The sequence below is a fragment of the Dreissena polymorpha genome, chromosome 3 (assembly GCF_020536995.1).
Source record: "Dreissena polymorpha isolate Duluth1 chromosome 3, UMN_Dpol_1.0, whole genome shotgun sequence".
In the NCBI taxonomy this organism is placed as follows: Eukaryota; Metazoa; Mollusca; class Bivalvia; order Myida; family Dreissenidae; genus Dreissena; species Dreissena polymorpha.
Window position 1 is genome coordinate 26,883,589 of NC_068357.1, and position 23,995 is coordinate 26,907,583.

General features: G+C 35.9%; 1 protein-coding gene across 2 annotated transcripts; it reads left to right on the top strand.

Annotated features, from left to right (window-relative positions):
• The first annotated feature begins 1,955 nt into the window (after positions 1 to 1,955).
• LOC127873384 (uncharacterized) lies at positions 1,956 to 23,857 on the top strand. Of its 2 annotated transcripts, none has more exons than XM_052417235.1 (6): positions 1,956 to 2,176; positions 6,986 to 7,072; positions 7,912 to 8,089; positions 12,279 to 12,439; positions 17,761 to 17,853; positions 22,653 to 23,857. In XM_052417235.1, the coding sequence occupies exons 1-6, from the start codon at positions 2,041 to 2,043 to the stop codon at positions 22,964 to 22,966; spliced, it is 969 nt and encodes a 322-aa protein (XP_052273195.1). In that variant the 5' UTR covers positions 1,956 to 2,040; the 3' UTR covers positions 22,967 to 23,857. The 2 variants fall into 2 exon arrangements, with proteins under 2 accessions (XP_052273195.1, XP_052273196.1); XM_052417236.1 differs by lacking the exon at positions 1,956 to 2,176 and adding an exon at positions 6,437 to 6,461.
• The last annotated feature ends 138 nt before the right edge of the window (positions 23,858 to 23,995 follow it).

Consider the following 23,995-nt stretch of genomic DNA (forward strand, 5'->3'; position numbering starts at 1 on the left):
TGTGAGGTTCAAACACAAAACCTGTTGGATAATAAAACTTCTCATTTTATGACAAAAGAGCTAGATTGTGGAGTAAAAAATAAGTATAAAATCCCTAATAGGAAAGCTACCATTAAAGGGCCATGTGGGCTTCATCAAAGGCAATGCATGAAACAGTTATATCTCTTTCAAATGCACTCAATATTGCTGTTCCAATTGATATGCTCAGAAATGCTTCTGGATGGGCATACACCAATGAGTACTTTCCTTCAGTTTTTTCTTCTAAAGACACATTAACAACACTGTCGCCCTTAGCAGGAATTCTGGACGCCCCCCCCCCCCAAGATGTTCCCTTCCCAGACATTTCCCCCATTTTAGTTTTAGTGCTTACATTACCTCCCCCCACCCCACAATTAATTTATAATGGTTTGGTTGAAGTATAATCTTGATTTATTATCAAAATGATTATTTTGCTAATGTAATCTTATGTAATTAACTTTTTATATGAAGCAGCTTGTTTGTTGTTTTCTTTGGATTAATCATTCATTATTTTTGTTAAACTGTTTAAGGAGTGCATTTAAATCATTAGTAAGACGGGCATGTTGGTGTACTAGAGGAATACTAGAGGAATACATGGGATATTCTAAAAATCTTACACATGTTGTTTTTAATATAATTAAATAGGATCAATTGATGAATTAATTCAGTTTGAGTCAACTTGGGCTGGGTTGTGGAACTATAGTTATTTGTTGTTTTTAATCCAATTGAATAGGGTACTATGTAACTGTCAAAGAAAATATGCATTCATACGCATATAATCCAAGTATTGGATGTCACTGATATTTTCAATTTTAATAGTAGCTAATTAAGACTAATTAAAACAGAATTGGACTTTCCTTGCAAAGTATTTCATTATTAATAATATAATAAGCTAATGTAAACAAAAGATATTGATATTTAAATAAGTTAACTCAATGATATTAATAATATTTAAATTTGCCCCCAAAAACTAGGGCAGGTAGATAGGAAGGATTTTTTTTTGAAAACCAACAGTGTTGTCAGTGTTAAATATTTTTAAAGCTTCTTCAATTTCAGTTTTACATTTTATGACCTGCAACATATTCTATGCTACTTTATTTTACTATGGTAAGTCATTAAAGTGTTATTTATTTTTCAACTATATAATGTGCTAATCTCATATAATGAATCACTACCCCATTTAAAGATGACACCTAATCTAAATTCATTAATATAATAGTTATAATTGTTTTATTGTAACATACTATTCCACTGAAAATGACCACCATAGAAAATCAATGCAGTGCTTTTACTAAATTTTTCATTGATCTCAATTTTTAAAGAAAAAAATCTATCAGGCACTTATAAAAAGATATATAATTAGGGTGTCAAAATTTAACAAACTGAACAAGTCAATTTGAACTTCTCTTGCAATGCAAATGGAGCCACTTGAAATATCAAATTGATCCCATACTAGTCGGCAATATAGCTATGACATTGTGTCTATTCAAAACATGCATCAGACACACCTTCTGAAACTTTTTAAGCGGTTTTGAAAACGCTATTTCATTGCAAACTTTCGTCAATAAAGGATACATGTTGTTATACAACCAAAAGTGAAAGTACAGTTTAAAAAAATTGAATAAAGAGCGGAATTGTTGAAAACTAACGAAAATTTTAATTGATAATAACATAAAACCGTAAGACTGAACAAAATAATACTTAACTTTTAAATCAAAGCACGAATGTTTACTTATAAAGCAAATTCTTCATTCATCCGCGGACTTCTTTGTGTCGTAGTCATAAATGCCTCCAAATGGAGATGCGTGATGCGTCTAAGTATAGAGGTGACAATAACGTAGTGACGTCACCATCTATGTATAGAATGAGGACACAAACTTTTGTCACAAAATGACCACAACATTTTAACGTGTCCTATTATAGTGTTGTGTAGCCTATTTTCAGTTGGGCGCATGATTTTCCGATACATCGCTTCCGTTGTAGGTGCATGTTATTAGTTTACTGTCAACTATTTATGTAACAATGTCAGGCCGCAGTAAATTCTTCAGATATCTGCAGTTTATTAAGAGAAATAAAACGGTGATGACTGCACCCGCTGTTATGCTTGGAGCATCTATAGTTGGGATGAAATGGCCGTCTTGGCCTACAGAAAATAAAGGTCAGAAAGAATGGTTAACAAACACTATATAGTTATCGATGGTTATAGCTCTTGCACTGTTTGTTGTATTTATATTCAAGGAACCCTAACAAATTGACTTGTTATCATTGTTAGTAGCAGAAACTGCTGATTTTGTTTATTTTCGAAATCTGTATCAAATGTTAATGTGGCCATTTGCTATATGTATCAGACCATTTTAAAAATTGTGAGGTTTTAGCTTATAACTATATCCTCTATTCCTATAACTTTGTGCAGCCTTATAAGATCGTGTACTTTTTAATGACGTTAACTTCTAAGCAACATTCGACCGCACGTGCCCGAAAACTGTTCACTTTTGTAATGCGAGAATATCCACAGCCGATAACAGGGCTCGAATTTAACTTTTTTTCTATTTGCAAAACATTGTGAGCAGCTTTAATACCAACTCGCAAAATCAAAAACATTCTCGCAAATTTTGCTGGAAACATAATTTAATTTCGTTTTTTTATTCAACAGTTAACTTTGCTTTATCTTTCGTATTGTTATTTCCATCTGTGGGCAAAAAGAAACTAGTTATTTTTCGCTTCGATGCCATGTCTGTTCAAGTTCAATGAACACATGTGAATTAGTCGACTGTTTAACGTTCTTTGTACCAATACCATCCTCGTATCTGTACTATAAGTATACTAGTCTATAAACAAGGTGCGCGCTTCCGCATACGGGTATTAGGATGTTCTATGACCTATGGTTTAGCGTTCAGAACGTCAAACGCATTAAGCAATATTACTGGATTTTTTTTCACTATCTTTACTTGCAAAATATTACTAGTGGCTTAAAACTTAACTCGCAATCGGTATTTTTCACTCGCATTTTGCAAGTGTGCGAGTGTTAATTTCAAGCCTTGGATAAGACAACACTCATGATGAAAAAACAATAAATATGATATAAATTGTCCATTTTTCTGACCTCGTTCCCTTAGAAAAAGCCTAAACAATGTTTAAAATCTGCAAATCCTTAACCAGACAGACGCGGCTATGTTTGTCAATGTTTGATCGTAAAATGTTGTAAAGGTAGTTTCCTTTGCAGGCCCGTCTCAAAGAAGTGTCTGTTAAGAGTACTTTGCATTACAATACGATTAAAGTATGCTGTGTATGCGGAAAACGTTACCCACAAATGATGACGAAGACCATACGTTAAGATTGTGACCTGGGTCTATTGCGATAAATGTTCTCACTGCGTTCATTTGGGATTTTGTCAAAAAACCCACTGTCATTAGAATGGGTGACAGCTTTTTATGCCCCCATTGTGAAAATAATTTTATTTAGCTATTTTCCGTTAGTAAATACACTTTCTCAAGACCTCTGAATACATTTATCACAGCTCATTTTTCGTTTTTTAGCTCATCTATTTAAAAAAAATAAAATTATGAGCTATTGTCATCACCTTGGCGTCGGCGTTGGCGTCGGCGTCCGGTTAAGTTTTGCATTTAGGTCCACTTTTCTCAGAAAGTATCAATGCTATTGCATTCAAACTTGGTACACTTACTTACTATCATGAGGGGACTGGCAGTCGTCGAAATTCGCACTAGTCCGACAGCAAAAAACTAGTATTTTTTCTTTCGGGCTTGTAGGAAATCCACTATTACAAGCCCGACGAGCTTGTACAATTCATTAAACAGAAAACGAGTTCCACTTTCATTTTCAATATTTGTAAACAAAGTTTTGAGCCGCTTATGTTTTAACACACTGCACACATGTGCTGGGCAATCAGCCGATAATTTGATTACTGCGCATAAAGCGCATGGTTTTGTGGTTCCCGGATAACTATTATGTAAAATAAATGATTTGCGTTGCGTTCGGGACACAGAGAGTAATGGCCGAACAGTTGTCATTCAAGTATGTCGTTGAGGAATGCGAATCTGAGGTAACTGTGATTGACGCATTTGTCAACTGGCTTTTTGTAGAATAACCTGGAACTTAATTGCTTATATATTTTCTGGTCGTTCAGGTTTACTCTCTCTTTCACATGGATATATGGGATACATTTCTGCTAATTTTTTACCTAAACTTTATGTACATATTTATAATTGTGATTTGATTGAAATCCGTGTGTGAAATAATTTCTTCTTATTTCAGGATCCGAAAGAGGCTGGCTCAGATGACGAGGAAGCTAACTTGGATGAAGATGAAATTAATAAGAGATTTGTATTGTATACTAAAGATTGAATAAATGAATGCTTCTTTGGATGTTTTATGTTATGTTTATCTGCATTTTTAACAAAAATGTTTGGGCTAGTAAAATCTGACTCGGGCTTGTTCAAATTCCCATAGTACTAGCCCGACTTGCTTGTAGATTTAAATCTGAATTTCAATGACTGGACTGGGCAGGCAAAGTTAGATAACTCTGGCGTCCATTTTGACAGAATTATGTGCCCTTTTTATACTTAGAAAATTGAAAATTTTGGTTACGTTTTGCGTTAAGGTCCACTTTTCTCATAAAGTATCAATGCTATTGCATTCAAACTTGGTACACTTACTGACTATCATGAGGGGACTGGGCAGGCAAAGTTAGATAACTCTGGCATGCATTTTGACAGAATTATGTGCCCTTTTTATACTTAGAAAATTGAAAATTTTGGTTAAGTTTTGTGTTAAGGTCCATTTTATTCCTTAAATATCAAAGCTATGTAACTCTGACTGGCATTTTGACAGAATTATGTGCCCTTTTTATACTTAGAAAATTAAAAATTTGGTTAAGTTTTGTGTTTAGGTCCACTTTATTCCTACAGTATCAAAGCTATTGCTTTCATACTTGCAACACTTATTAACTATCATAAGGGGACCGTGCAGGCAAAGTTATGTAACTCTGACTGGCATTTGGACGGAATTATGGGCCCTTTATACTTAGAAAATTGAAAATTTTGTTAAGTTTTGTGTTTTGGTCCACTTTACCCCTAAAGTATCATAGATATTGCTTTCATACTTGGAACACTCGCAAACTATCATAAGGGTACAGTAAAAGGACAAGTTGCATAACTCAGGTTGTCATTTTTACGGAATAATGGCCCTTTTTTGACTTAGTAACTTTGAATATATGGTTAAATTTTGTGTTTCGATCCACTTTTCTTCTTAAGTATCAATCAAGGCTATTGCTTTCAAACTTCAAATACTTTCATGCTATCATGAGGTTACTGTACCTGGCAAGTTGAATTATACCTTGACCTTTGAATGACCTTGACTCTCAAGGTCAAATTATTAAATTTTGCTAAAATTGCCATAACTTCTTTATTTATGATTAGATTTGATTGATACTTTGACAAAACTACTCTTACCTGATATACCACAATAGACTCCACCCAAACCATCCACCGTGCCCTCCCCCCCTAATTTTTTTTTTTTAAGATCATCTCACAAATGACCACCACACCCTCACACTATACCCCCCCCACCCAACCCCACCCCCAAATTTATTTTTTTTAAACGGTTAAAAAACACAAATATTTATTTTTATTATTTTATGTTTGAAATACCGTCCAACCATCACACCCAAGAATCCCCCCCTCCCCCACCCGAATCCCCCACCCCCTATTTTTTTTTTTTTTTTAAGATCATCTTACAAATTACCACCACACCCTCACACTATCCCCCCCCCCCCCCCCCCCAATTTTTTTTTTTTGAAACGGTTAAAAAACAAATATTTATTTTTATTATTTTATGTTTTTGAAATACCGTCCAACCATTGCACCCAAGAATCCCCCCCACACACTATCCCCCCCCCCCCCAATTTTATTTTTTTTGAAACGGTTAAAAAACAAATATTTATTTTTATTATTTTATGTTTCTGAAATACCGTCCAACCATTGCACCCAAGAATCCCCCCCCCATCCACTCCCCCCCCTGTTTTTTTTTGTTTTTTTTGTTTTTTTTTCCGCATTTTTGGAAGATAATGTAATAAATGTCCACACCCCCACACTATACACCCCTCTTCACTTCACCCTCCCTCCTTTGTGATTGAAAATGAGAGTCCCTTCACCTTTAAAAAGATAATAGATGAGCGGTCTGCATCTGCAAGGCGGTGCTCTTGTTTGAAGACCAGCATTGTTTAAACCATTCCGTTCAATACAGTTTATTCACGAAATTTATCTAAAACAACACATATTAAATACAAGTAAACACATATTCACTAAAACATACATCGGTTATTCATAACACATCCCAGGGCCTCACTATGGCGTTATCAAATTGGTGCACGATCTTAAAGGGTAGTTCTGTGTGACGCAGACTACGATGTACATGAATGTTTAAAGGTACGTAACTCCATTATTATTATCTGACAACCAAAATATTTCACTCGTTATTTGTTAAACAAAAGATAAATATCAAAGTATATATCAAGTTTAGTTATTGTCTAATGATTTTTCATGAAAGATGTGCCTTTGAAGTTTAAGGTGCACAAACTTATAGGTTTAGAGGCTATAAGAGAATTATTAAAGATAACGCAGACATTAAAAAACGGAATAATTATAAAAACAAACGAACAATTTATTGATCAAACAAAATAATCCATTCTGGTTTATAAAGGCATTGTTATTACATGGGCTAGATTTTCCAACTTAATGACAGATAAAATAATGTGATATTTGAGCATAGTCTATCTGTGGTGATTGTACGTGTCATTTTTGTATTAAATATTGTAACAAATCTGGATGTTTAATTAAATTAGGTTGAATTAGGTCATTGTGGCTTTAATACTTGTATGGTCCAATTATGAACAGGTCCAAATCCCATTCATAAAATAATGTTTCAATACATGCTCAATACATATTTTCAGATCGTGTGGTTTTCCTTCCTAAAGCTGTCAATGATGCTCCCTCAAAAGCCAACTTAAAAATGACATTCACTGACAAAGAAAACAGAGGTATGTACACAGTGTGTCAGTGATTGAAAATGGCTTGCCAACTAAGCAAGCCATAATGTTTAAGAAATTACTTGACCGAGAAAATGTTAAATCCAGCCAGTGGAAAACCAAGCATTAACCAGTTCTTTCTCTGTGTTTTCTTCTACAGTGAAGCATGTGACCATTCATTCATTTCTTTATGCATTCTAACTACCGGTAAACATATTTTCTGTTATAATTGTTTTGATGTATATTGCAAATTAATATGCATTTTGTGTCAATCAAAATGCAGTACTATTAAATTAATTTAATTTCTGTAGAATATTTTATTTCATTAATAAACACTGTAATAGTTTATTATTGTCGTCTACCGATGAAACCGGAGGGGACTTAAGGTTTGCGCTCTGTGTGTCCGTGAGTCTGTCACACTTTTCTGGATCCTGCGATAGCTTTAAAATTTAATATTTTTTCATGAAACTTGAAACATGGACAGATGGCAATGCATGTCATTTCATTTTGTTCCTACATCAAGAATTTTGGTTGCTTTGGCAACAAATAGACTTGAAATATTGCTGAAAATGGTGGATCCTGCAATATCTTTAAAAGTTCTTCATATATTTTTCGTGAAACTTGAAATATGGATAGATGGCAATATGGAGATTATGCACATCATTTTAATTTGATCCTACATCAAGAATTCTGGTTGCTATGGCAACAAAAAGACTAGAAATATTGCTGAAAATGTTGGAGTTTCACCGTTCGGGGACCATATTGCTTGACAATAGTCTTGTATAAATTAGGAAATAAAATTTGCTTATCTGTTAGTTTAACTTAATTTTGTTCTTTTTTGTTTGCAACAGATGATCCAGTGTTACCAACAGGAGAGTTAAACTGGAACTGCAAGTGTATAGAGCGAGATGTAATTGGTCCTTGTAACACTACCTATCGACCATTGGCTCAGTTAATGCATGACCACAAAATCAAAGACAACCTTGCTGACGGTGACCTGCAGACAGAAGTCAAGGTGGAATTTGATAGGTTGGTTAGGTTTAGTTTGAAGCTCAAATTGTTTAATATGAGTAAGAATTTACTTAAACTGAACTGCAGCATCACAAACTTAAACGTCACACCTTCCAAGTCCTATGCCTGCTTATACTTACCCAAACTTATTTTTAGTCTAAATGTAACATGATAACCAGCAGAAATCCCAATCAAACATAATGTAGTTTGTAAAAAAGGCACAACAGTTAACCCGCTAAGCTGAAATTAAAAAACAAAGTAGCTGTAACTTAAAATGTGTTAATAATCAAGATACAAAATGTACTTGTATAAGTTTCTTACATGAAATATGTTATAAAGGCTTTTACAGTAACCAAAAAGGAAGTGCATTCATATCATGCGTAATGCAACACCCAGTATACTACAAGCACATGCAAAGCATGAACAGTGTTTCTGTTATCTGCAAGTACAAAAAACATAAACATGTGGATACTTTTACTTGCAGTATTTTAAGATTTGTTTGTATTTATTCAGTTTAAGAAAAGAATATTTAATCTAGTCTCATAACATTGAAGGTTAAATGAGGACTATATAGCCTGCGCAATAGATCATGCAGATCATTACAATATGTTACTGGACAAATATAATTTTCTATGTTTGAAATTTATTGAATGAGTCGAAAATTACTTTCCCTTCAGTATGAATTTGCCGCTAGAGGCGCTCTAGAAGCACGAGGTTTTCGTGCATGGTTAAAACGTGGTCAGTTTTCGTCATTCAGCTTTGGGAACTCGCACGGTATACATGTTATTTTTTAAAATAATGTGTTAATATTTCATATTATGGAAATTATATATGAAATTGAATAATTGATATATGTATTGAACTAAATTTACATAGAATGTCACTGTATGATGACTGTTAGAAAGATTGTATTATGTGATGTATGTTTGACGTTTTGATGATGGTTATTATGTTAAGTATAATAATAAATGGACAGCCGGTATGCAAGTCCCTGCGGCTAGTACCAAAAAACAGAGTTTTTGTTTGTTTGCTATATAGGCAAAGGAGGGATGTAAGGGAAACATTTGTTTTTGACTATTTGCGATTTAAGCCTTGTTCTGGGGAAACTGGCCTTAATGGATGTGTGTTAAGTGTCTTGCACGTTTAGCCTATGCAGTCTGCAATTAGCAATCATGGATGACATTATCCACCTGACCTGGACTCACAAAAGACAAGAGGGCCTGAAAGGTCCAAAGTCGCTCACCTGAGATAACAAGATATTATTGGGACAAATCTTCTGACCAAGTTTCATGAAGATCAAAAAATAAACCTCAAGATTTTACTATAGCCTATAAGATTTTACTATAAGGAAAAATGCCTCGCCCCTGGCAGCCATGTTTTTTAACCAACCGGCATCATTTTTTAACACTTCCAAGATATTATCAGGATGAATCTTGGTATACATATACACAGGGATCATATTTTCCCGCAACATCAATCGGTCCGGATATAAATGGGGAAAAGTATCCAAAAATGTATATCCGAAATCATGACAAATTACGTTAAAATATATACCATTGATTTTGCCATTCATGAAGGTGGTATAATACATGTACAAGTAAAATTTCCTTAGGCATTTTTTTAAACGGAACGTGTTTTCTCAACTGGTTTTATCATTTTGTATTTCATTGTTGTTTCGTGTGCTGTTTAATAATAAATCAGACTATTTTCATCGTTGTCAATATTATTAATCTGTGTAAGTCTATACCGATGTTTTTAATTGTTGTCGACTCGATAATAGCTTACAAACATGCACTGAACCAAACAAATGTCTGTGCGTAGGTTGGCTACTGACAACAACCAAATATTTAATAAATAATTTGTTGTCAAATAACCCACGGCCGATAGTTTAGATGCGTAGGGATTTAATCACGAGAGCGAAGCATTTGAAACCACGCATCTAATTTTCCGGTCGTGAGTTATTCAACAACAAAGTATTATGTACACGAATTATTCCGATTTTAAATCGGTTTTACTAAAGATTTATTCAATGTATATTATTTTTCTTGTGTACTATTTTATGTGAAGTTCCGCCCATAAAAATAACTTTCGGCTGTTCTGTCGATCAGATCCGCGACTTTCATTCATATTAATTACCGGATTATTACGCTGGTGGAAAATGTATCGGCATGTTTTGTTTAGTTACAGCGCGTGCATTCAGACACGTCTTTTCGGATGCGTTTTTAATCCGCTGTTCACAAGCTTTTGATTCCTGGTCTGACACGCAATAAACCGGTCTTGACCGGTTTAGAGACTTCAGCGAATGGTTATCACACCTAATCGAGATAAGAATGTCATTAGGATGTGTTAGCATGTACACTGTGTAATCGATTTCATGACATGGGAATTTTAATAGCAAACAGAATCGGACCGACTGTTTGGGATTTTCAATCGGTCTTTCATGACCCCAATCGGTCTAAGACCGACAAAACCGAAAAAAATATGATCCCTGCTGATATACATATAGAGAAAACTGCCCCGCCCCCTGGGGGCCATGTTTTTTCACCAATCTGGACCATTTTCGAACTCGTCCGAGATATCAATGAAACCAGTGTTTTGACCAAGTTTCATGATGATTGGGCAAAAATTGTGACTTCTAGAGTGTTCAAAAGGTTTCTCTATAGCCATATAAGGAATACTGCCCCGCCCCCTGGCGGCCATGTTTTTCAATGGACCAGAACCATTTTTGAACTCAACCAACATATCATTGAGACAAACATTTTGACAAAGTTACATGAAGTTTGGGCATCAAATGTGACTTCTACAGTGTTCACAAGGTTTTTCTTTTTTTTGACCTAGTGACCTAGTTTTTGACCCAGCATAACCCAGTTTCGAACTCAGTCAAGGTGTCAATGGGACAAATGTTCTATCCAAGTTTCATGAAGATCAGACAATAAATGTGGCCTCTAGAGTGTTCACAAGGCAAAATGTTGACGACGGGCGACGCATGACGGACAAAAGGCGATCAAAAAAGCACACCATGAGCACGTTGTGCTCAGGTGAGCTAAAAATGCATGTTAATGGAGAAGTACATAGCCTGCACCATGGACCACCCAGTGTACTACAACCACTTGTTGACTATTTAACACAAACCCTTGTCTCACCACTGCAGGTTAATGGAGGAGTACATAGCCTGCACCATGGACCACCCAGTGTACTACAACCACTTGTTGACTATTTTACTCAAACCCTTGTCTCACCAATGCAGGTTAATGGAGGAGTACATAGCCTGCACCATGGACCACCCAGTGTACTACAACCACTTGTTGACTATTTAACACAAACCCTTGTCTCACCTCTGCAGGTTAATGGAGGAGTACATGGCCTGCACCATGGACCACCCAGTGTACTACAAGCACTTGTTGACTATTTAACACAAACCCTTGTCTCACCACTGCAGGTTAATGGAGGAGTACATAGCCTGCACCATGGACCACCCAGTGTACTACAACCACTTGTTGACTATTTAACACAAACCCTTGTCTCACCAATGCAGGTAAATGGAGGAGTACATAGCCTGCACCATGGACCACCCAGTGTACTACAAGCACTTGTTGACTATTTAACACAAACCCTTGTCTCACCACTGCAGGTTAATGGAGGAGTACATAGCCTGCACCATGGACCACCCAGTGTACTACAAGCACTTGTTGACTATTTAACACAAACCCTTGTCTCACCACTGCAGGTTAATGGAGGAGTACATAGCCTGCACCATGGACCACCCAGTGTACTACAACCACTTGTTGACTATTTAACTCAAACCCTTGTCTCACCACTGCAGGTTAATGGAGGAGTACATAGCCTGCACCATGGACCACCCAGTGTACTACAACCACTTGTTGACTATTTAACACAAACCCTTGTCTCACCAATGCAGGTTAATGGAGGAGTACATAGCCTGCACCATGGACCACCCAGTGTACTACAAGCACTTGTTGACTATTTAACACAAACCCTTGTCTCACCAATACAGGTTAATGGAGGAGTACATAGCCTGCACCATGGACCACCCAGTGTACTACAACCACTTGTTGACTATTTAACTCAAACCCTTGTCTCACCACTGCAGGTTAATGGAGGAGTACATAGCCTGCACCATGGACCACCCAGTGTACTACAACCACTTGTTGACTATTTAACTCAAACCCTTGTCTCACCACTGCAGGTTAATGGAGGAGTACATAGCCTGCACCATGGACCACCCAGTGTACTACAAGCACATGTTACTACCAGAGGAACTGGAAGACCTGGGTATAGACGCACACATATTGGAGCAGGCCAGTCTGAAACAGGAACTGGAGCGGCAAGAAAACACCAGAGCTTATGGTACAATGCTTACGGTTAACCCTTTACCCCTCAGATACGTACTTCGCTTGACCTGTAGTCCCTACGAAAATCAAATAAAATTTAAGACCTTTCCTACTAGATTCATGTTTCAAAGGACTCATTTCCAACCCTTATATACCGGTGAGCATCAAAGAGCATAAAACCAGCAATTTGCAGGCTGTTCTAGTGTATGGTGGTTGCATAAGGCCATTTGCTTCTGAGCAGGAAAGGGTTTAAGTGGTTGGACTGGTATACTTGTCAAGGAACAGAAGATCTTAAGAAACAAAAGAGCCATATCTAATATCATATAACATTTTTTTAATTATCAAAATCATGTAATTTCAAGCATCACACGTCGAGCCTGCTTTGGTAACCAAAATATAGCTTTTAAAATAGTTGAGTTGAGGTCATTGAATCTTATATATTTAATATATGTTGATATTATACTATTACCACTACAGCTATAAATGATATTAAGAAGTTTTATAACAGTATACAGTCCAGCCTGACTTAAAAGTCACCTTAGAACAACGGTCACCTGTCGACAACGATCAGTCTTGATTACCCCGACACAAATCCGTCTATATTACACCTGAGAATTAAAGACGACATGTCTACAACAGCCACTATATTTCATTCCAAAAGCCATATTTAACCAGAGAATAGTGATCACTAATCAGTAGATTCCTGGTGCAATTAATACATTTAAACAACATTTAAAAGTGTGTTGTTGTTGCTCAACACTGATGTCATAGCATCTGTTTTGTGGTTAAAATGTGATTGACTTTATCTGCCTTTGATGTGATAAATGCGACCCATTGTGAGAAACCATAAAATAGGGGGATACCTGCAGTGGTGGCAAGGGCTTGAAGCAAAGCATCACAGTTGACGTATTTGCATCCTTGACTGGTTGGTGCAATTTTCGTTCAACTATTGGACGAGGGTGGTGGAACAATCGTGCATACATGCCACTTTGATGACTTTTTAACATAGCTTTTCCCTAATATGTCAAATATCTAAAGTAATTGATATCATCTTTATTATAAAAACTTTACATTCAATGTATGCTATATAGTAATTATCGTCAATTTCACTTAAAAAATGCCTACTTTCGCATTTGTTGTGGCACGGAAAGCCTCTCGATCAGCTCACTTTTCTGGCACGGGCAGCCTAGTCGTCGATTAACATTGTTATTTTTCTAGGTAAAATGAGTTTAACACTTGTTTAAACTATTGATAGTAAAAACTTAAATGTCAGAATATTGGAAGTAAATATCAAAGGCGAAAGGGGACTTTTAACGTGATTATTTGGACTAACGCTATCAGCTACAAATAATCAACAAATAGGCTCCCGTGCCAGAAAAGTGAGCCAATCGAAGGCTTTCCATGCCACAACGAAAGCGAAAGTAGGCATTTTTACATTGAACGTAAAGTTTTGATCATTAAGATGATATAAATGACAGGTTTTTTTTCCACTTTTTGGGAAGATAGCCCATGGCTTTGGAATTGGGAATTTTATCGGCATTTTCATGAAATTGGGAAAATAAATTCATTAGCCTTTTTTTTTCCACACGAAAAGTCCACTGATTAGGGAAACACTAAATTTGATATAACTCTTTCATTTAAATTAAAAGAACAAGAAAGTATCATGTAATACTTTGTTAGATGTACATGTAATTGAATTAAAATTGAGATAAAATACGCATTAGACACTTCTTTTTTTTTTTTTTGGAAATTGGGAATTTTTTGCCACATTTTGGGAAAAAAGTATACTTTTTGGGATTGGGAACCTAGCCGTATTTCGACTATAAAATCGGGCCAAAAAAAAGCCCTGAATGATATTAGAAATTTGACATATTATGGAAAAACTATGTTAAAAAGTCATCAATGTGGCTTGCATGCACGGTTGTTCCACCACCCTCGTCATCATTCCATCTACGATAGAGTTTGTGATAAGTGTTTGGACCTGCGGAATACTGTTAACCTGTAGCTAGATATATGCTTCAACTCATGGACCACCTCTTTTTATGCACAAATGTGTTTACGGGTGTTCATTTTAGATTTTCTTATCTGTTTTGTGAATTACGATCATCAATTTTTTTATGCCCCCGGATCGAAAGATCGGGGGTATATTGTTTTTGGCCTGTCTGTCTGTCTGTCATTGTGTCAGTCATTGTGTGTGTCACAAAACTTTAACCTTGGTTAAAGTTTTATAACTTTTGCAATATTGAAGATAGCAACTTCATATTTGGCATGCATGTGTATCTCATGGAGCTGCACATTTTGAGTGGTGAAACGTCAAGGTCATCCTTCAAGGTCAAAGGTCAAATATCATTGTATTTTTCGTTCCTAAAACTTTAACCTTCGTTAAAGTTTGGTCATAACTTTTTGCAGACCTGTTTACTTCTACGGATTGGCCGTAGTACGTTCTTTCGCTTATTTTCGGTCTTAATGTGTAATGTATCAATCATAATCATTTTGGCGCTTGCATAGTAAAAACCGTTGAAATTCAAGCCTCCTGGGGAACGAGCTTGTCGACAACTGACTTGCGTATTGGTTCGCAAATTTAGCGGAATATATATGATGTAACGTTGCTATCCAGTATACACATCTCTCTCTCTATTGCGGAGAATACCGACGATAGTCGATGTATCAGCACGCCTGTTTTTACACACGTCCAAGATAGAGTGTTCAGGCAGGACCAAAATTGTTGAGACATTTTTTCCATTGTAAAATGTATTGAAAATGAAAATGAAAAAGTCATAAGGTGGCCTTGTTTTATCTAAATTCTGCTGGCCAATTATGCTTTCAATATAGATGAGGCACCTACCAAAATGTTCAGTTTACATTGGGCTTCAAGTGTATACCTGGCGGAAATGTGAAGGTCAAGGTCACAACAAATTTAAAAATAACATTGAAACTTCTGTGGCAACAAAAGATAATGGACATTTTTCTTGCGGCAGGCATAAAAGTGAACCCTAATGTATCACAAAGATTTTGGTAGGTCCAATATCTGAATTGCTGCAAAAGGGGCCTGAGGGATTGGGGTTTTAAGGATCACCTTGAAAATTTGAAAATCCCTTATTTGTTTCTGCTTCTCATAATATGAATAGATCTTTAGATTCAATTTCTTTTCTAAAATACTTGTGAAATTCCCTTTAATTTGATATGTTACATGACTATTTTCAAATAAAATTTAATATCAGCGCGGAAAAAAATCCAAGATGGCGGCAAAATCAAAATGGCCGATCTTGAAATTTGCCCTTTTTCATCCAAAAACATATTATTTGTTCAAATTTGTGTTGAAAATGTTAGAAAATTGTCATTTTCATAACCTGGCATAATAATATTCAAATTTTCATCAAATATCAATGTTTTTATGACTTAACAACTTTTATTAAAATCCATGGCGGCCATTTTGGGCGTCTTTATGGCGGCCATCTTGGATTTTTTTGCCAAAAAGGCGTAAATTTTCTGAAAGCTGAAAAGCAAACAAACATTTTGATGTATGTTGTTATAGGTAAATTTTGAAAATTAAGTGGTTCCGGACTACATTTATTAAGAAATCCCTAGAATTTTCTTTATTTTTTAACGTTTCAACAAAGAATTTATCTCTTAAAAAACTTACACGTCTTATCTAAAAAATGTCTTTACTCGGAAACTACTTGACCGATTTTCAAATTTTTTAGACTGATGCAATTGTTAAACATTACCCTTCTTAGAAATATGAATAAAATAACAAGGAAACTGCAAACTCATTAACCCCCTGAACACCATATCCAAGATGGCAGCAAGCAGACGAGAAATTGCGATTAACGGCGAAAATAATAAATACCATTCAAATTAGCAACGGATATCATATGGTTGTTAGGGAATAATGTAATGCGTGTGTCAATTAACGCAACATACTACGTTTGAGATTAAAAAAAAATATTTATCAGAAATCTGCACAGTGAATTGTGCGTCACGGAAACGAGTGTTGGAAAATTGTCTACTCACAAAGTTAAAGCATTTATTATAATAAGATGAGTATCGTTTGAAAATGGAAAGAGACAAACATGATTTGATTTATATGTTAGTGGATCTGTGTATAGTCTGATTCATATGCGTATTCTGCTTTATTATGTTTGTCATGCTGTACAGTTTAATGAAATAGCATTGAACTGAGGTTGTCAAGTGCAAAATATTGAAAGGTAAACAAATAAAATATATTATTTTAACTCCATTTAATACATCATTAACACAATAAGAACACTAAAGGATGTTTGTCAATATTTGTTTGTTTTCCCCTTCTGTTATTTAATTAAAAAAAAATACTGAATTAAATTAATAGCTATTCTTAAATAGCTTATGATCAAATGGTGTATTTAAGAATCTATAGATTATTGCAAGTTTAATCATGCACCTGTCGATAATACCCGAAAGGGGAGTTAGACAGTATATATACATGTAGATAGATAGATGTGGATGGATATTAACTAAATATTGTCTTCATTGTAAGAAGACATTGAAGCAGCACTTTATAATATAAAATGCTGTCAAACATGCACTTAAAAACAATTTTAATTCTGTTACTTAAGATCATATGTATAATGCTTAATGTCTCCCAATTTCATGGTTTATCACGCTATTTTTTCCAATTTTATGGTTATCGCGCTATTTTATCCAATTTCATGGTTTATCGCGCTAATTTTCCCAATCCAAATGGCACAGGCTGTAACAAATCAAAGCAAAAAAATCACTTAACAGATTTAATTATTAGCAACTAAATTCATCTAATGCTTTATGTACCGTTAAACTGAAATGTGACCAAGTCATGGTGTTTTAATGCTCAAAATGATTGAAAAGGTTAAAACTACTGACAACAGCCCAAAACTACTGAGAGATGCTCTCCATACTACTGAGAAGCAATCGGTAGGGTAAACAGGTCTGTTTTTGAATATTGAAGATAGCAACTAAATATTTGGCATGCATGGTTATCTCATGGAGCTGCACATTTTGAGTGGCTAAAGGTCAAGGTCATCATTCAAGGTCAAAGGTAAAATTTATGGCTTCAAAGCGGCACAATAGGGGGCATTGTGTTTCTGACAAACACATCTCTTGTTCATGTTTATAACAGAGAGGCAGCCAAGAATGAACAGAGAGGCAGCATTTTGACAGAGAGGCCACCAATATGCATCTACAACGTGCTTCCTTTACTTTCAGTTACCAAAATTCTGAAAGTTTTGGTGTTTGGTGATGAAATTGTAGAAACATAAATATATTATTAAAAGCATTACAATGTATTTGTATATACATAACAAATAAAAATGTGTGTTGCAGGAAAGGATCTGGTTGTATTTTTAACAGAGACTGAGAACAAAATACCAAGCACAGTGAAGATACCTAAGCATACAGATCTGGAAGAGTACAGAGGTAGGTGCTATTTGATTCATTACATCCTATACATTCACTGGTCAGTGAACTACGTCCTATACATTCACTGGTCAGGGAACTACATCCTATACATTCACTGGTCTGGGAACTACATCCTATACATTCACTGGTCAGGGAACTACATCCTATACATTCACTGGTCAGGGAACTACATCCTATACATTCACTGGTCAGGGAACTACATCCTATACATTCACTGGTCAGGGAACTACATCCTATACATTCACTGGTCAGGGAACTACATCCTATACATTCACTGGTCAGGGAACTACATCCTATACATTCACTGGTCAGGGAACTACATCCTATACATTCACTGGTCAGTGAACTACATCCTATACATTCACTGGTCAGGGAACTACATCCTATACATTCACTGGTCAGGGAACTACATCCTATACATTTACTGGTCAGGGAACTGGTACTGGAGGCAATGCAAGGCCAGATTTTAATGTACCAATCTGCTTGGTGCAGAAGTTTTATCTCTCAGACACGCTCCCAGTTTTCCAGCTTTAGATTGAAGAATATACATGTTTGGGTAAATTGACAAAATTGAAAAAAGTTGTTTCACATGGGCACATTTTCTTTTTAGTTATGATATTTGTGAGGAAACAGTAATACTGAACATTTGCCATGCTCTAAAATAGCCATTATATGCATCTTTTGATGATTTAAATACCCAAAAATTATAAAGTGTTGCAATGCGAAACGTATTAATAATTTGGAGAGTTCTGTTGTTTTCGTTATATTTTGTGAAACTAAGAGGATTGCTTATATAAAGAATAAATTACATATGACATTGTATACGGAAAGATGGCCGAGTGGTCTAATTGGTAGACTTTAAGCCAGGACTCCATGGGTCCCTAGTTTGAGCCCTGCCAGTGTCCGACAAATTTCTTATTTTTCGGGTAGCCCACTGGGCTACCAATAAAAATATTTGGTAGCCCATAAAATTTTCCTACAGAATGATAAGAGGCAGGTTTTCATCTTTATTTTATTTCTTTATTTACATATACATAATATGTATACATACATATACATAAAACAGCAAGTAGTCTGATGTACACAGTCAATATTGTAAATTAATGTTACAGAACAGGCACCGTGTACTTAAATGTAAATGTACCAAAGAAAATCATATACTACATGTAGATATTACATGTATGTGCACATGTATGTGTACTTAAATTCGGTCAGCACGTTAAGTCGTAAACGTAAATAAAGCGTTTAGATGATCAATACGATTGACTCGTATGGTGTTAATCAATGCAATTGCCCTTTTTAACAACAAATACAGAGTTTCAAGAAATCAAGAGTATTAAATCATTTATTTACATGTACTTGTGTCCGACTTTAAGTACTGTCCGAATTTACGTATTGCATCCGTATGTTACGACACTTGTGTGCAGTCAGTATACAATACAACACTTGTTTCAATAATGAAGGAACTGATACAGCATAACGGTAACGATACAGCGTGTTTACATGATATTTTATTAAGAGAAAATGTCAATGCCAAATAATTCGCGAGATACCCCGGTACTTTAGTTGAAATTCACAACGAAACTTTTAATGGAAATTAAATGATCTCAATGTTGTACCTGCTACGAAATTTTTATTTACAAATAAATACACCCACGCCAATTTTCGCGCGCTTTTTATCAGGACAAAGAAATTCATTTCTTAAATGTAGAATTTTGTAACCTAAAATAGCTGTACACAACACGTGCAAACCGTGGCAGGTTATTTACGCATGTTGCAATACAACGGTCCTGATTGGGAGCTTATTTCATCATATCTTTAAATAGAACCATATTCCGAAAGTCATTTGACACTTTAGAAAATTTCAAACGTTTGTGTTTATGACTCTTATCGTCTATATTACCCACCCATAATTTGGTTTTAAAAATATTATAAATCGGGCATATATGGGATTATTGATTTACAGTCGATTAATCCAATTATTAATTGACAATGCAAACTAATTAGCAGGTGTTAACCGCGTTCACAAAGTTGTCATTAATATTCATTTTCGGTTTCGTTACCGTTAACGCGTTTGAAGAATCCGCTATTGTTTTGATTTATTTAATGTTTGGCGTCCTTGGATATTTAACGACATCAAAAACGTTGTCGCAATTACTCATTGTTGCGGTTAACAAAGAATTCCAAACTGCGAAATGATGTTGCATCATGTGCGCCAACTATCCAACCGGCTCTCATTATATTATTAGCAGACGACAAATGTTGATTCTGATTGGATGATTAAAATACACTGTTACTGTTTAAGACATTACTGCAAGTGATCGGTGACTGATAAGTTAATTGATTGCACTTTGTTATCGGATTATAAGCAATACACAGTGTACAAACACATGGTCAGCGTGTTTATTCTACGCATGTCTGTCAATAAACCGGGCTACCGCTCTTATAGATTTATAGTAGCCCGGCGGGCGTCAGCTGGAAAATTTCAGTAGCCCGATGAAAAATGTTGGTAGCCCCCGGGCTCCGGGCAATGGATTTGTCGGACACTGCCTGCTGAGGGTTACCTTTTTTTTTAGCTCACCTGATTGCTCAGGTGAGCTTTTGTGACTGGTCTTTGTCCGTCGTATGTCCGTCCGTCCGTAAACATTTGCTCGTAAACACTCTAGAGGCCACATTTCTTGTCCCATCTTCATGAAACTTGGTCAGAAGCTTTGTCCCAATGAAATCTCGGCCGAGTTCGAAACTGGGTTGTGCCGGGTCAAAAACTAGGTCACTAGGTCAAAAAAAGAAAAACCTTGTAAACATTGTAGAAGTCACATTTCATGCCCAATCTTCATGTAAATTTGTCAAAATGTTTGTCTTAATAAAATCTTGGTTGAGTTCAAAAGTGGTTCCGATCCGTTGAAAAACATGGCCGCCAGTGGGCGGGGCAGTTTTCCTTATTTGACTTTAGAGAAACCTTGTAAACACTCTAGAAGTCACAATTTTTGCCCAATCATCATGAAAGTTGGTCAAAACATTGGTCAATTGATGTCTGAGACTAGTTCGAAAATGGTTGAGATCTGTGAAAAAACATGGCCGCCAGTGGGCAGGGCATTTTTCTCTATTATGTATATAGTGGCAGTTTTCCCTATTTGGCTATAGAGAAACCTTGTAAACACTCTAGAAATCACAACTTTTGCCCAATCATCATGAAAGTTGGTCAAAACATTGGTTTTATTGATATCTCGGACGAGTTTGAAAATGGTCGGGATCGGTGAAAAAACATGGCCGTCAGTGGGCGGGGCATTTTTCTCTATATGTATATAATGAAAACATGTGAACACAGTAGAAGTCACATTTTTGGCCCAATTTTCATGAAATTTGCTCAGAACATTTGTTTCCTTGATACGAGAGTTGTGTTCAAAATGGTTCCGGTCAGTTGAATAACATGGCTTCTGGGTTGAATAACATGGCTTCTGGGAGGAGGGCAGTTTTCTCATTATGCCCCCCCCCCCCCTCCCCCCTATTGAAGAAGAAGGGGTATATTGTTTTGCTCATGTCGGTCCGTCCGTCCACCAGATGGTTTCCGGATGATAACTCAAGAGCGCTTATGCCAAGGATCATGAAACTTCAAAGGTACATTGATCATGACTTGCAGATGACCCCTATTGATTTTCAGGTCACGAGGTCAAAGGTCAAGGTCACAATGACCCGAAATAGAAAAATGGTTTCTGGATAATAACTCAAGAACGCTTATGCCTAGGATCATGAAACTTCATAGGTACATTGATCATGACTCACAGATGACCCCTATTGATTTTCAGGTCACTAGGTGAAAGGTCAAGGTCACGGTGACCCAAAGCAGTAAAATGGTTTCCGGATGATAACTCAAGAACGCTTATGCCTAGGATCATGAAACTTCATAGATACATTGATCATGAATTGCAGATAACCCCTATTGATTTTCAGGTCACTAGGTGAAAGGTCACGATGACCCGAAATAGTAAAATGGTTTCCGGATGATAACTCAAGAACGCTTAGGCCTAGGATCATGAAACTTCATAGGTACATTGATCTAGACTCGCAGATGACCCTATTGATTTTCAGGTCACAAGGTCAAGGTCACGGTGACCCGAAATAGTAAAATGGTTTCCAGATGATAACTCAAGAACGCTTATGCCTAGGATCATGAAACTTCATAGGTACAATGATCATGACTCGCAGATGACCCGTATTGATTTTCGGGTCACTAGGTCAAAGGTTAAGGTGACCTGAAATAGCAAAATGGTTTCTGGATGATAACTCAAGAACGCTTATGCCTAGGTTCATGAAACTTCATAGGTACATTGATCATGACTCGCAGATGAAATAATGATGAAACTTGACCAGGATGTTTGTCTGGACAATATCTAGGTCAAGTTTGACATTTGGTAAAGATTGAATGAACCGACTCGTCTTACGTGAGCGAACTAGGGCCATCTTGGCCCTCTTGTTCTTTTTTTAAATTTTATTCTTGATTTTTTACTGGAGCATTTTATATCCAATGTTTACATTTATCAATATAAAGCATTTAATGACAAACTTCAAAACATGCCAAAATCTGTGAAAATGCCCCTTTCAACTGCATTCAAAATTCAACCACAGCAGTATTTGTTTTTGTGAAATTTATTTGAAAATTATTCAATATAATAAAAAGCATTAATGAAGCAGTCAGTTATTGCTTAGTCGAGCAACATTTAATTTATTTGATACAATTTGTTGTCTTGACAACAAACACATTTTATTACAGATAACATACAAACTATTTCCTTCAGATCCTCTTTTTCCTGATGGAACAATAAACTGGGCTTGCGGCTGTATAGAGAAAGAAGTCGTTGGTCCATGTAATGTACAGTTCCGAGCGTTTCGTCAGTTCTTTCATGACAGCGAGGGATACAAAGATGACATGCCGATTGCCAAGCAGAAAGAACTGGAGGAAATTGTTACAAACTTTCTCGAGTGTACAAAATCGCATCCTGTTTACTACGAGAGCTTATTGAAATTTCACAAGGATAAAGACAATGATGATGATAATGGCACTGATCCACTTTCTGACAGCTCAAATTCAAAAGGGGAGGAATCACCTTGAGTATTATATGAGCAGCACTTTGGGAAAAACTGGGCTTTATGCATGTTTCCTCCCAGATAAAGCCTGCACAGGCCAATCAGGGATGACTTTTTCCGATTTAATTGAATTTTTGGTTGAAAGGAAGTTTCTTCACAAGGACAATTCAGTGTAGGCCAAAATTGATGTCCCCTATTAGCCTGTGCTCATTGCACAGACTAATCTGGCGTGACACTTTACCAACATGAATTAAACCCAGTTTTCCGAGAGCAATTCTTATATTATAAACAAGCAAAGTAAATTTTAGAAGGAATGTGTAGGACTCAATCTTTCTCGCATGGTCAGTGTTTATAACAGGTTAAAAATTTGTGCACCTGCACATTTTCAGGCATTTAAATTGAAACTAATGTCATCATTATAAAGTGTATATGTGAGAGACTATTTTCATCTCCAATGATTCACACATTGTCGAGTTATTTGCCTTTGAACATGGCTGACAAGTGTTGTGGGGGTAGTAGTCACCTTGGAGACAAAAATCTAGTTCATTTTGTTGTTGATGAATTCAATACTCAAGTTATAGTGACAGTTTTTAGGCCGACTCATGCACTGCTGTGAATTTGATATTTTGTGCGCATTTTGAAATATGCTGCCAGCATAAAAGAAAAAAATGCATCTGCATAGTTTTAAATGCCGTGTTTGACTTCATACCTAGTTGCAAACGTGTTGGAAAAAGATTTCAAATATGCGGCCATTATTAAGTAAATGTATGCAGTGTTCAATGCCGTACTTAACTAAACTTCCTCAATAACTTGTAGCAAACAAGCAGGATTAATTCTCTCTATGTCTGATCACAATTTAGATTTCAGACGATTATATGTGATGATATGACAAAATAAATACTTATAAAATTGGAAATAGTGGGTTTCGTTGTTGGAAGAAGGATTTTAAAACAAAAAATTGTAGAATTGTTCAAACATTTTGCCAATTATTATGACATTTTCAACGCTTTTAATAAAAGCATAATTATGACTAGTGCTACAGCCAGCAAATAAT

What these genes read in the sequence shown, in the direction of transcription:
- LOC127873384 (XM_052417235.1), top strand. Translation starts at nt 2,041, where the DNA reads ATGTCAGGCCGCAGTAAATTCTTCAGATATCTGCAGTTTATTAAGAGA. An exon ending in TTGGCCTACAGAAAATAAAG is followed by an intron (nt 2,177 to 6,985) that starts GTCAGAAAGAAT and finishes ACATATTTTCAG; the next exon opens with ATCGTGTGGTTTTCCTTCCT. An exon ending in AGATCTGGAAGAGTACAGAG is followed by an intron (nt 17,854 to 22,652) that starts GTAGGTGCTATT and finishes TATTTCCTTCAG; the next exon opens with ATCCTCTTTTTCCTGATGGA.